Source organism: Tigriopus californicus, chromosome 3, assembly GCF_007210705.1.
Source record: "Tigriopus californicus strain San Diego chromosome 3, Tcal_SD_v2.1, whole genome shotgun sequence".
NCBI lineage: Eukaryota > Metazoa > Arthropoda > Copepoda > Harpacticoida > Harpacticidae > Tigriopus > Tigriopus californicus.
In genome coordinates, this window is record NC_081442.1 from 4468487 (window position 1) to 4482024 (window position 13538).

The 13538-nt window shown below is 43.2% G+C and overlaps 1 protein-coding gene across 2 annotated transcripts in view; it reads left to right on the forward strand.

The window, feature by feature from the left end:
• LOC131878412 (glutamate [NMDA] receptor subunit 1-like) overlaps positions 1-13538 on the forward strand; it is a 39680-nt gene that overhangs the window by 1414 nt on the left and 24728 nt on the right. Inside the window, exons 3-5 of one of the 2 annotated variants that reach the window (XM_059224379.1) lie at positions 2111-2239; positions 11749-11946; positions 12707-12807. In XM_059224379.1, coding sequence (XP_059080362.1) covers positions 2111-2239; positions 11749-11946; positions 12707-12807 — 428 coding nt within the window. The remainder of the gene's footprint in view (positions 1-2110; positions 2240-11748; positions 11947-12706; positions 12808-13538) is intronic. The other variant, XM_059224381.1, reaches the window with a different exon arrangement.

A 13538-nucleotide genomic window follows, 5' to 3' on the forward strand; every position in this document is an offset into this window, starting at 1 on the left:
ATGAATATGTTGCTTGGGGGCTTTTCACTTTTTCCCCTCCATGCATAGCGGACAGACAAAAAAAAGTCAAGGCCAATACCCTTTTTCGAGTATCCTCGTTTGCTTGGGCCTCAAAATCATAGGCGGAGCCCATTCCATTGACGACTCCCTGATTAGCCGAGACGGAGAAAGCATAAAGGATGTGATCCTCATGGGTCTAATGGCCTTTGAAAGGACTTTGTGCTCGTCGACATGAGAACCACTTGTCTGTCTCCAGTTTGCGTTCTTCTGAAAAGTATAAATCTCAGACACGAGATAATACGTTATCCTTACAGATTGGGCTGCTGAGCACGCATGATTGAACGTGGCCTTCGCTCCCGTAATTTTGGCCTTAACTTTTGATCTCGCCCCTCCCAACCTCGGGAAATGGGTGGTCCGGATGTTGCTGTTTTTGCCCCTCCTTGAGCTTCAACTCGTTTAACGACTCTGGATTGTTTTGGACGAGTTTGACCAAATTTCCTGCTCTTTGAGAAAGTTTTTGTCCCTGCTGTCTTCGATAAGAGAAGTTTCTCTTTTTCGCGCTTCTATTTCTTCGTTTGATAAAAGAGTTGGCCACGAGGGGCCCTTAAGTATAATGTCTTGGTGTATGCGACACATCAGAAACGAAGAAGCTTCTTGCACTTCTCAAAAGTAATCTGCAATGAAAAAAGAACCGACTCACATTATGCTTCTTTCATGGAAGAGAGAGAGAGAGACACGGATAGACGAAGAGGGTCGACGAAATCAGATCCAACTTAGTGCGTCGAAGGCTGCTTTTTGTGCGATCTCCTCATCAAGGGCAAGATGAATGGGAGACGCTCTGTTCACGTAACACTTGGCCGATGAAACTTATTCCAGACTTGGAGGGCGGCGTTCATTCAATTGCCTCATCAAAGGCGTGATGGTCAGTCAAATTTGTGCCGCATGTTCCAGCCAAAAAAAAAACTTGGAGAAGTTTGTGGGCGAGATACAAGCCTGGTCCAGCCACTGGTGCCAAGCCACAAACGTAGCTCTGAATGGATGTCATGGAAAGAGGTCCGTCTTAAGATGGTCCAAATTCCACTGGACATTCCATTGATATTAGATTTCGTCTGAAATTGGACATGGTTTTGTCTATGTGACGACATGAGTGAGGTATACATGTAGATCTGAATTGGAACAACGACATGTATTTCTCCCTTCAAGTTTTAGAACCCATTCGCCAAAAGAAGCAAGTTCCAGACACATTGCTCTTCTCAAAAGAGTTGGAAGTAAAGGCATTACTAGATTACTTTGTCCTTCCTGCACGGCTCGATTCCCCAGCTGGAACAGGATCGCATTGATCCAAACTCAATGCAATTTCCTCAAATGTGTTTCCAATGCCGATGTTGGTACTCAAGGATAGAGGATTGGAAAAGGGGGTTCTCAGTTCCCCGTGTGATAATTCCCATGACCCAATAGGACACCATTTGGCGTGAGAGTCCCTCCACCGCCGAGGCCACTTTCACGGCTTAGACCATCCGTCAATTCAATGGAACACGCAGGGAACACTAGAAGAGAACCAGAGGATCCACAGATCATTGAATGAGAGGGAAAAAGAGGAACATTTGCCCGTTAGCTTTCTTTTCCCTCATTGTTTAGAGCTCCCCAAACCTGGATCGTTTCTCATTCCTCAATCCAGACATCGAACTAGCCTTCAATTGATTGGGGTTCCATTAAATCAGATTAGGAAATCTCGGCTAGGACATTCGTTTTGGGGAACAAGGCCAACCAACTCACTCATGCGCCAATCCATTCATCCATGTAGTATGAGTGTTGTACCTACGTACGTACATGTCAAATATGTGGGTATGCAGTGTACGCACTATCTGTGCCTGCTAAGCTGGGATGGTGCACAATTGCAGATTGACAATGGCGATGAATTGGCCCTATAAAGATTGAAATATTCCAGGTTTCTGCTGACGGAGCTTTCTCTGGTCTCAAGGGCCTAAGATAACCTCCGATCCCAACGAAACCCCACTTCTTCTTTTGCATGTCCCAAGTTCAGCTTATCCATTCCCACGCTCAAGAGGAATCACCTGTCGGGATTGAAATGCTTCCTCTCAATTTGCAGGTTTATGCCATTGTGGTGTCCAAGCCCAAATCCGGGGATCTATCCCCCGCCTCTGTATCGTACACAGCGGGCTTTTATCACATTCCCGTCATTGGGATCAGTTCCAGAGACAGCGCCTTTTCAGACAAGGTAAGCCCAACAAGCTCAATACTTAACACAATAGTTTGTTGTATGCATACCTACCTATGTACGTTACATATACAGGCCCTCGAACCGATCTTTCACAAATAATTTAGGCTCGATAGTGATTTCATTTTAAACTGCCTGTAACCGAAGCGTCTATCAAGCGAATTGTAAACTTGAGGAGGGTGTCCAGAAACGTATATTGGAGTTTTCAAGATTCTTACGTAAATACCCGTGCTGTACCTCATTATGCGCCCAAGAAATGGAGCAGGTTCCAACTAGATCTCAAGAGGCACATTGAATAATTGCGAATGATCCGCAAGATTACAGTGTACTGGTATGTGCACGTCCATGTGCTCGCTGCAAGTCGTAATGTTTTACCTGCCCGGACATTGTTCGTTCCGGGTGCCTTTCTATGGATGATGAGGTATTATTTATTCTGGAGAGGATTCAGACTGTCGAGCATGCATGCTCTTGGGAGACTGAGAGAGTAGGAACACAAGGGGTGTCCCTAGAATACAGTAGAGATAGATAGATAGATAGATAGACGGAAAGGGAGTATAGTAGTCCATGTACCTAACATGAATTATGCGTGGAACCTTAGGATGTGATCTGACTAAGGTGCTCACAGTACAATAATGGTACATGAATAGTAAATCAGGAATACTTTTGGAGCCGCACACCAAGGGAATTCGGTGAAAACTTGTGTCCTACGTAGACTCGGGTTGGTCCAGGAAAGGTTGAGACGGGAAGCTCGAGCCGTAAATCATTTCTTGTGGCCGGCCTGGTTATAGATCTCTTGGAAAATGAAATTGTTCAGGAAAACTCACACACTCAAACAAACAAAAGCTTCCGATATGGGGCTTCCAACAAAGGCACTCAATGATAATGAATATCCCAACCAGGGTCAAAAGAGGAACGCTTTCGCGCAGGCTGTTCCAATTTTGGGATCCATTGTTAGGATTCACCGACCTCGTGGATGATTGGAGCCAACTCTCGATTCAAGTGGGCCTGAAAAAACATTCTCCATTCCAACCTCAGGGCCGCCAATGAAGTTTTGAATAACAATCCTTGTGCTCCAATGATCACCTTGGTTTGGGACTTGAGAACCTGGTGGGAAGGAATTGAATACATCAGCGTGGTTGACTAAGAAAAGCTGAAAGTGGTTGGAAGTATACATGGCACTGCCGTGGAAGGGATGAGGGATGCACATGAATATGAAAGTATGGAAACTGTTTCGAGTCGACTTTGGGAAAGATGACATTTATGCTAATTTATCTTCGACTGAATCATTGCTGTACGAACAACGAAGGACGTTTCCCATTTAATTGTCTGAAATACGCACTTAGAATATGTGATGCATCAAGGCCAACAATGCTTGAGCATTCTTCAATCTACAGACTTTGGTCATTGTTGAAATACCATTTTGGTTAACGTTTGGTAACATTTTGACGGAAGTGAATACCTGAACACTTCTTGACGATTTGCTAGCAAATGACTATGACTTTATGCATGATGTAAGTTTAGCTCAGATTAAAACTTCATTTTTTAATATGTTAAAAAGTGTTTATTCTCAAAATAGGTAGGTTTTTTTTAATTTCAATTGAGTCATGAACTAGAAGAAACCTCATGAATCATATGACTTTAAATGGTTCAGTTTTTATCAAATGTAGCCTTCAATCCACATTGCATAGATGATTTGCCCAATTAATACCGGTTCGCAATATCGCAAAACAAGCATATCGTTGTTTATAATTTGGCATGATATTCAACCATCTCAAAGTCGGTCCTTTTTTAGAGTCTAGAAAAATGCATAGATGTGCTGGAGTATTTCCGTTGAAACTTTATGTTATAAATTAAGGTATTTTAACCACCTTATCGCTGGGCTCATAGATTCGAGTCTAAATGGCCAGAAATTTTAACTTATTGCAAACATTTCAAAGGGTGGGATAAAAGCTCATACCAGGATATACCTCATTGTGGACAGCCTCTATTCAGTGCATTGACAGCTTCCAAGTTTTGTTCTAGCCATGTATGATGCAAATCATACATTGCCAATCATCAAAAGCCACTTTCCTCCTGTGTTCGCTTGTACCGCGAAGAATGTTTTAAAGACATCTAAGCCATTGTACCATAACAGAACCAGAATAACACTGTGAATAGGCGTTAAAGGAGATTGCAAGGGCGTTCTACATTATACTACAAAGAATAAGCTTGTAGTCTGGCCTAGCTCAGTTACATCCCAACAGGAAATCTATGAAAGCCACCCAACAAGAGTTGGCCAGGCCAGCTGTAAAGGGAGGTCCAATATGGAAAAGGCTTTCGTCAGGGTATTCATGGATGGGACCAAAAATGATCACGAGACGAGTGATTTACGGTTGCTGTCCAGTCTGTTCCCTTTTCTGTCATGCAAGCCAAGAAAAGACCAAGTCAATCCAAGCATAAATGAATGAATGAATGAATGTGCGAACCAATGAGCGGATCAATGAATTGACTCGTAAGAGTTGCCTCTCGAAGTCATCTCATCACTAGGGACAGGCAAATTGTGTCAAAATATTTTTTTATCCCTAAAGACTACTTTTTTTACACATTTGCGCTTTTCACCTTTATATGCACCTTTACGATTTCATTTTGCACTTTTTGCATATTTGGCCTTGGTGTTAGAATTGTTTTGAAATTTGAAATCAAAGGCTTCTGCCAAAATAAAGACATGAAAAGCTAAATTGTGAACAATTGATATCAATTATTAGATTCTGCAGGCCAAAAGTTCTTCACCCATTATTTTTATGAGCAGCATACCATGTTTAAGAAACTAGTGAAAACAGAAATAAAAAAGAGCCAGTTTCAAGTCCAAAGAGACAAGCTAAGCTAGGCGCTAAAATAGTTAAGCAGCCCAAAAACAGCGCCATAGCTGCTTTCCCTATTTCCTCCTTTTTTGCCCCTTTCTGCACTTTTATCCTTCATTTTTTTGCACCTTTTTGTCTCTAAAAGGCTTTGCTGTTATGCACATTCTGCCCACCGCTACTCATCACACACATGAGAAAGACAGCCGCTGTGATTGTCGTGCTTGTCTTATGTCAGAGCAATAAGTGTTTCAGGCCCAAGTAGACTAAAGGCCCGAGGCCTAAACAAACTCTGCGACGAATCGATCACCCACGGCCTGGGAAAGGCCATTGACAAGCGTAAGGAAACTTTTAATCAAAGATGGACCATCAGACACACATCGTTAGTGCGATCATTATTCGACGGGTTGTATACCCAAAGAGTGTGTAAGTGAGTATGTACCTACCTTTAGTACTTTTCAGTAAGAGCAAACGGCGAACATCGTCTATGGTTCCATTGCCTGCTTAACCTTCCATCGAAAGCAAACGTAAAAACAGTCTTCCAAACAAGAACCAGAAGACCACTGATTCCTGACGAGTAACTAACTAGTGATTCGACCAAAAAAGGCACAAAACCACGTTCAATGCCGTTCATCCGTGGAATGGGAAAAAGCTAACAGTTGGCCTGTAACTTGGGAGAAGCAATAATCTTATTGAATACCAAAAGGATCCCAACGAATATTTGAGGGCAGCAAATTGAACAATGAAGGAGTCCGAGACAGAAGAGAGTTGGACTTCATTGTTCCTTACCGCCATTGAGAATGGGATCCCTAGCAGTTTAAGATGAAACAGTTTTAAGCATTATTTCTATTAGCTTGAAAGTATAACGGGCTTAATTGTGGGGCAAGCGGCATTTCCAGAATTTACAGTGTCATAACAAATGAACCATTTTGCAAGAAACTTAGTCAGGATGTTTCCAAAGCACTTCTCTTCAATCGGTAAATCGTATACATTGATTGGCTTCGGGATGCTTTCCCATGGGAAATTTTGACAATCCCGGGGTGCAAAGTAAAGAAATATCAACCAATTTAAATGGACAAAAACGACCTGAATACGTTGACCAATCACGATTTTCCTTTTATTGCTCGCCAATGTTTATATCTCATATGGTCGATAAGGTCATATTGTTGAATTCTTATTTGCTTCTGAGTGGTGGTATAATAGAATGAGGAGAGCACAAAATGGGATTAAGGATTTCTCTATTGCCATTCTTTCAGCAGAAAAAGTGGATGAAAACGTTCTCTCTGTTTTTTTTTGGCAAGAGGAAACAGAAAAACGTCGTGCCTCGAAATGCTGTAGACATAGACGAAGCCAAGTGGATTTCGGTTTTGTAATGTCACGTCCAAGAATGGATAAAAACTTCGAACGTTTTTTGATGTATGACGTCTTTCAAGATTATCGTCTGACACGTATCCGGATCACGATGTGTTGTAACGAGGCCCAATTCCTATCAAGAACGAAATGAATTGACAAAATCTGGATTTTCTGCAACACTTTTTAGCCTCGTCATTACTTCATTAACCAAAAGTACTTTTCCCCTGCTTGACAATTTGGTTAAGGATTTTTTTTTTAGTTTAGAGTACTTTGGAATATTAGAATGTTTAAGTGCGGTTTTGTTTAGAAAGACTCTCAAACGATGAAACAACAACCCATCCGATCCAAAAATGTTTAGCCTGGTGGTGCTGGAAATTATTCCCACGATTCATTTGTAAACAAATCTTTTATTGGTATACTTTATGGGGAGTTTGCTGAAAGGCCATGTAGACGAAAAATGAAATGACATTAAAAGATATGTTTATGCAACGGAAATACATTGTTATTGATTCCTTGACGTCTCAAACCCCGTTGAATTTCAAAATATTGGCATTAACTCCATTTAATTTTGAATACTCGTGTTCACATGGTCCAAACGAGTAACAATTCAGAATCCTAATGCATCTTTACAATGAAGCTTATTATGGTATTTGATCCCATTGGGCGAACCATTTTGGAAATTGAGTAGTCGTTCTCAGACAAAATGGCATTGAGGATCCTAAACTGAGCGGCACTTCACCAGGAAAAAGAATCGAGTGACAAGGCAAAATCAACATCTTCATCCATACTTTTTCAAAGGGCCAAAGTCTGATATGGAGACTTTGGACCCAGCCTTGATAGAGGAACCTGATTGGTCCATCCATTATTCTACCACAGCCACAACTTAGGCCCATCTAGAAATCGTGCACGTGTCTATTCAAGAAACGAATGCCCCAAAACAATGCCGTGATCTTGACATGCCGTTTCCGGACTGAGAGAGGGAGAGAGAGAGAGAGCTAAGTGATCCATGAAAGTGGGACACGCGGCAATATTTGCTCCTTTTCTTCCACTTGGATCGCTTTGGAAGATGAATGACAAACTAGTGTCAAGCTCGGGTTTTTGAGACCTGGGATGACCAATAATCAATCTTTGGGAGACATTTTAGTTTCTACTTTTCTACTTGAAGTCATACTGGCCAAAAATGTCAGTAAACAGAATTTGGCTGACGTTGGATGCAATGGCTTTGACATTTTAGGGAAGCCAAAGTGAATTTTCGGTCCAATGAAACATGACGGATGCATTCATCTTGTTGAAATTGTCAAATGAGGACAACCGAATTCAGTTGCTCGTTGTAAAAAACGATCATCAGTTTGAAATCGAATGGCAATCAATCTTATCTAAAATTTAAGATTCCGTCATATCTTTTATAGCCTGATGGAACGAATTATAATTCTTCCAAGGGTTGGAGTAATCTCAGATATCATCATCTCCCGCAAGCTCTTTGGCATCAACCATTCAACACGCTCAACTCAATTCAGAACAATGAATCGTCAAAATACGAAATTTAAGAGCCACTTCTCGCCCAAGACAGAGGAGTGAACGAAGAGCGAAAGAAAGCACGCTTGACTTGCTTGGCCCAAAAAAACTTGGAAGATATTTCAAAATTCCCCCCCTTTCTTCCTGTCAACTGGAAGTGCACAAGACGTGGATGGAGGATCCACGAGGAGAGCCAGTACTACTTACCACCGCTTCCAGTGTACCAGTGCCATCACTACTCTACAGTGGTACGTACGTACAGTGAGTGAGTGAGTGAGTGACTAGAGTGGTCTTCTTCTTCCTCCTCCTTCTCCTCTTCCTCTTCTTGCTGCTCCAAGCCACAAAGAGGAGGAAGTATGAGGGGCTTTCCGAGGTCTTGGCGGAATTAAACAAAGGCCTTATGCATTTCCCAAACTTCGCCGTGTGCATTCCTCGTTACTCCGGGAGAAGGGTCCAGCTTGCTGCTGGCCGTAAGTGCTCAATTTTGAGCAGCAAGTCAAGCCATTCCCCATCTCATTCTTCGTCCCCAAATAACCCCGCCAATACGACAATGAGCACCCTTTTTGATGTGCCTTTTTAAGCGAAGCCAAAACAAAGGACACGCCCTAGCCGTCTTGAACGAAAACTATTTTCCAAATGTGATGGACGGCATCGAGAAGCCCGAAGCTCTACATTTGGCGGAACGACATCGCAAATGCCGCAATAAATCAAGCAACATATCTCAAAATGGCGATCCCTGCGTTGCTCCAGAGTGGTCCATGATGTTGGGAACCGAGTGCAAACCACTCTCTCTGTTTCTCTCTCCTTCCCCCTCTATTCGCCCTATTCTGACATGTGGGACTCGGGGTTATGCGAGGGATCATTTCTGTTAGTAAAATCAGCCTCCCTCCCTTCCTTCGTTCTTCCCCTTGGCTTCTTCTCGCTCTTTCCATCCAGAAACACAATTCTCACCGCTATGACTTGGATCCATTTGGGTTAATGGAATTAAACTAAAGTGTTTGCAGTAGCCGATTCAACCAGCTAACGGCTACCACCTAGCTAGCCATGAAAACATACATAGGCAAAAAAACGGATGATTAAGAGGTTTTCTGTCGAATGAGGCTCGCTGCTTCAGGATTAACCAACTCGTAGAAACCGTAGTATTGAAGCAGTGGATGAAAGGCCAATTGGATTAGAGATATCTATGTATCTGAAAGATTGCTCTACATACAAGGCCACCATTCATTTCCAAGCACACCAAATGATGGGTAGCTAGTGTCCTAGTTTTTTGTTTGATATAAAGTGAAGAAAGACGAGGGTATTAAAGACAAATGTTTCCGAGAAACGCGTCCAAGCATTCAAACTAGTGTCGTACGAACACGTGCAAGAAATACATTAGTCATTTAAAGCTTGTTCTTTAGCAATGAGAAATGGCTGAAGACGAAATGAAATGGAGAAAAGAAATATGTTTACCGACAAACCCTCGTCGTTCTTTGAAAACAGGCAATAAGGTTCCACATCACCGGATTGCTTTGACTCGTATGCAGCATAATAGAGAAAGAGACTGAGGGTATTTATTGCCTAGTCGAGAGTGATGTTGTTGTCTTGATGCTTATTTGCCTCTTTTGACAGAGTGATGGAACAAAACTCGGTGCTTCATAAAATGAGCGATCTCTTTCATTATTGTAAGAAAGAAGTATGGACCATGGAACACATGCCACGATGCAAAAAAAGCTTTCTCGAGGGTCTCATTTTTGTGCAGCAAGTGCTGTTGTCGTCGTCGTCGTCGTCACAGTTGCTCTTGTTGTTGTTGTTATTGTTCTTCATGTTGCTGTGGCAATGGTAGCGATGAGAGCTCTTAATGGATTTCCCCCCTCCAAAATTGCCATTCCAGCCAAATGTGAGAGAAATGGAACGATTTGATGGCGCATTTAAAGTCGAGATTAAGGCCCGAACGATCGTTATTACGTTTTGAACTTGATTATCATCCTCTTGCTTCTCTTGCCTCTCATCCAAACTACCCACCCACCCATCCATCCATCCATCTATCCACTTGGTCGTCGTCCACTTCATCCATTTCGGTCTCAAAGGAGCTTCCCAAATGCTGACTAGCCTCACAAGCTACACACCCCAAGGACTCTCGAGGTAATATGGTTGAGCACATGAGAATCCTCTCTGATATAATGGATGAGCACATTTTCTGTGTGTATAAGTGCTCGAACCAGGTGGAACAAAACGCCAAGGAAACAGATGATCACGTCTTGACCTGGCATGTGTTGTATTACTCAAAATATATCAAGCGCCGTGCTCTTAACGAAGCACTGATGCCCATGATGCACTTCTTGCCGCAAACGAAGAAGGAGAAGAAGGAGAATGCGATGCTCGCCTCCTCCTTCCTCTTCCACTGACACCACCACCATCGCCACTTGTAACTTCTATTCTTTTCAAACCCCTCGAGTAATTGGGTTGTGTCGTGACATCTTTGCAACCAATCTTGGGCAAGTGGCTCAAGGCTCATGATCCCAATCTGTTTTAATCCCAAATCCAATCCCTTCGGAGTCCTTAACACGAAAGGAACACGGAGCGAGAGTGAAGATGAAGAAAAGCAGGCCCAAAGAAGTGAGAGGATCGACGAGCATTCACATGACTGGACTGGTGAACACGAGAAAGAACATTCAAGTTGATCCTTTGAGTATGGGGCGCCATTCCCCCGGTTTGTTGCCGATGTCCTCAGAAATGTTCGCTCTCAAGCTCTGGGTTTGGCAGATCAACTTTGGTTTTTCGTTGATTAGATCGAGGCTGTGGGTAACCGGTCCAACATCCCTTGGGAAGCCGGAAAAAACTCTCTCAAATGCTTGACGTCCTTGTCACTCTCTAGGAAATAGGTGTTTGAACACCCGATTCAGGTTCTGCTTTTGGATATGGAATATGTTGTATGTATGTGATGTGGGTAGAGAGTTAATCAAGTCCTGATGCTTGGACTTGGATGTTTTGTGGTCTCAGCACAATTCTTGTCGTTGTGTTTTGGGTTGTATGAGATGAGAGTATTACGATAATGCCAATTTGGGAGGTGCCACCATATTGAGCTAATGGAATTCGTAGTCATTTCATCATCGCTTCTGGGACCTCAAAAGATTTATAGATTACTATATCCTTCAGTGTTGTACTGATGTGCGATGCGAGTAAGGAACCAGGCATTGGGCACCTGGCCACCAAGAAAACTTAGTGGACAGGAGAACAAGGAAAAAACAAATGTTAATAATAATTCTCCAGCATAAGTTGTTGGGTAAAACAAGATATTATTAGGGTCGAGAGTCCGTTCATATTTAGTGCCGAACTTTTCCCATTCATGCCACCAAATCTTGGCACTTTTCGGCTGAGACGAGATAGGCCTTATGTCGGAGAGATTTGGGTCTTATACGCAACAGAGCAGATTTTTGGCCAACTCGCCGAATTCTGAGCCGTTTGTGGTTTTGCCAGTGTTCTGCGTTCCAATTTGTTCCAATTTGCATCTCATTTTCGATACACATGAGGGAGCTTTTTTTCCTCCAGTTAGCACCACTCACTGCTGGATGGGATCTGATACTGGGAAACATGTCATGTTGCCTCTCTTATCTGGAGAGTCTCCAATTCACGTCCTAATGTAGTGGCATGTACAGTAGCTGAGCTTAGTTATGCAGTCTTTTCTATGGGGCCTTTCTAAGATGGACGACCAAGGAGTTCGGCTCGGTGTAAGAAATTGATGATGCTTTTAGGCCTTACTCAACCCACGATAGAGTATGAAATCTCACGCTCCTCGCAACTCAATCCCTTTTCTCGTTCCAGAATATCCATGTGTCGTTTCTCCGGACCGTTCCTCCGTACAGTCATCAAGCTGATGTGTGGGTGGAAATGCTCAAGATCTTCAAATATCGTCAGCTCGTATTCATTCATTCATCGGACACGGACGGCCGTGCGTTGTTGGGGCGTTTCCAAACCAAGACCCAAGACCTCCAAGCCGAAGATCAGGAGGTCAAGGTGCAGGTCGCTACATTTAATGATTCTAATAGGTGTCCATTCCCATCCCTGTTGAGTGAGAGACCACACCCCCAGACCCCCACACCCAGCACCTCTTCCTTCTTCTCTTCTTCCTCCTGCAACAACAACAACAACAACAACAACATCACCATCTCCATCACGTCGTTCGTTGTTTATTATGCCATTGCACTCACGTATCAACTTTTTGTTCCCCAACTTCTCAAATATTAGGACACAGGAGAGTTTCGGAGGAAAACTTTTAATCACATGTAATCCACCGTACTGGCACACTCATGTAGTTGTATCCCTTCCCATGACCTTCCCAAGCTAATCTGTTGAACCCTAGTTTATCTTAGTTAAATGGAAACAACCTCGTATGTTAACCAATGCTGTGGCACGCATTTTTCCTACGAATTTTTAGTTGTCAATAATCGATTGAAGAAAGCCAGTTTCTTGTGGATGCGTCTGACCTTTTAGCCAAATTTGTTCTCCTCTCATTTGGTGTCCGAGCCAGATATTCTCCCAACCCAAAATATATTATTATGTGCGTCATTGAATCCTGTTCATGTGCTTTATCTGTCGCTTTCAGAATTGAGCTCGATCGCGGCAGATACTGCAGAATATGTAATGACCTTTAGTTAGACCTTAGAAGTGATATTCTCCATTGACGATGTTATACGAGTATTTTCACGTAGCCACATTCAATGCATCATAGATGTAGAGTGGACCAACCACTAGTTAAGATTAACATTACTTGTTATTGTAGGTCGAGAAAATCGAGGAATTTGAACCCGGCAAGTCATCCTACTACGACACACTAAGCACCATCAAGGAATGCCAAGCCCGAGTGTACTTTCTTTATGCCAGGTAAATGAAACTATCGCCTTTCCCACAGATCTTGGTTTGCCATGAATGGTAATGGGATAGTTGGTGGTCGTCTCTAGGTTGACATTAGAGGGAAGCTCTGTGTGCCTCACAATTCCCTGATATCGAAGGGCCCTCAGCCCCTAGGTAGTCCATGCATTTCTCACGAGAAATCCGCTTCCCGAAGTCGCCAAGCTCTAAGAAACAATGAGTGTCTTGTGACAGAGCTGTCGAGGCTGGTGGGCTCCTTTCAATCCCACCTATCTCTTTCTTTCTATCTCCGAGTTATCTTCGTCCTTCTCGCTCCCCTTTCGCCTTTCCCGACGCCCAGAAGAGATTTACATCTCGCACATCTATTAAATATCTGCATCATTTCATCCTTGCTTCCTCCTCTTCTATTTTTGGCGGTGCCCTTGAGACCTCGCTCGACTCGCGGCAACAAGAGGAACATGATGGAACACACGATGGCACCGGTTCCTCGCTTCAAGCCACCAAGGCTGACCGTCGCTGCTGCTGCTTTCACTACCGCCAAACCAGACGAAGAAGGGAAAGAAGATCCCCCCCCCTCCCCCCCTCAAAGATATGATGACACTTTTGGCTCCTTCGTGTCATTTGAGATGACAGGAGACTCTTGAAGACCCTTTGGACTATTTCTTTGCAAATACGGAGAAAATGCTCCAGGGGTTGCCAATTGACAAGACGGCCGCACCAAAGTGTTATTGAGCACAGCCCTG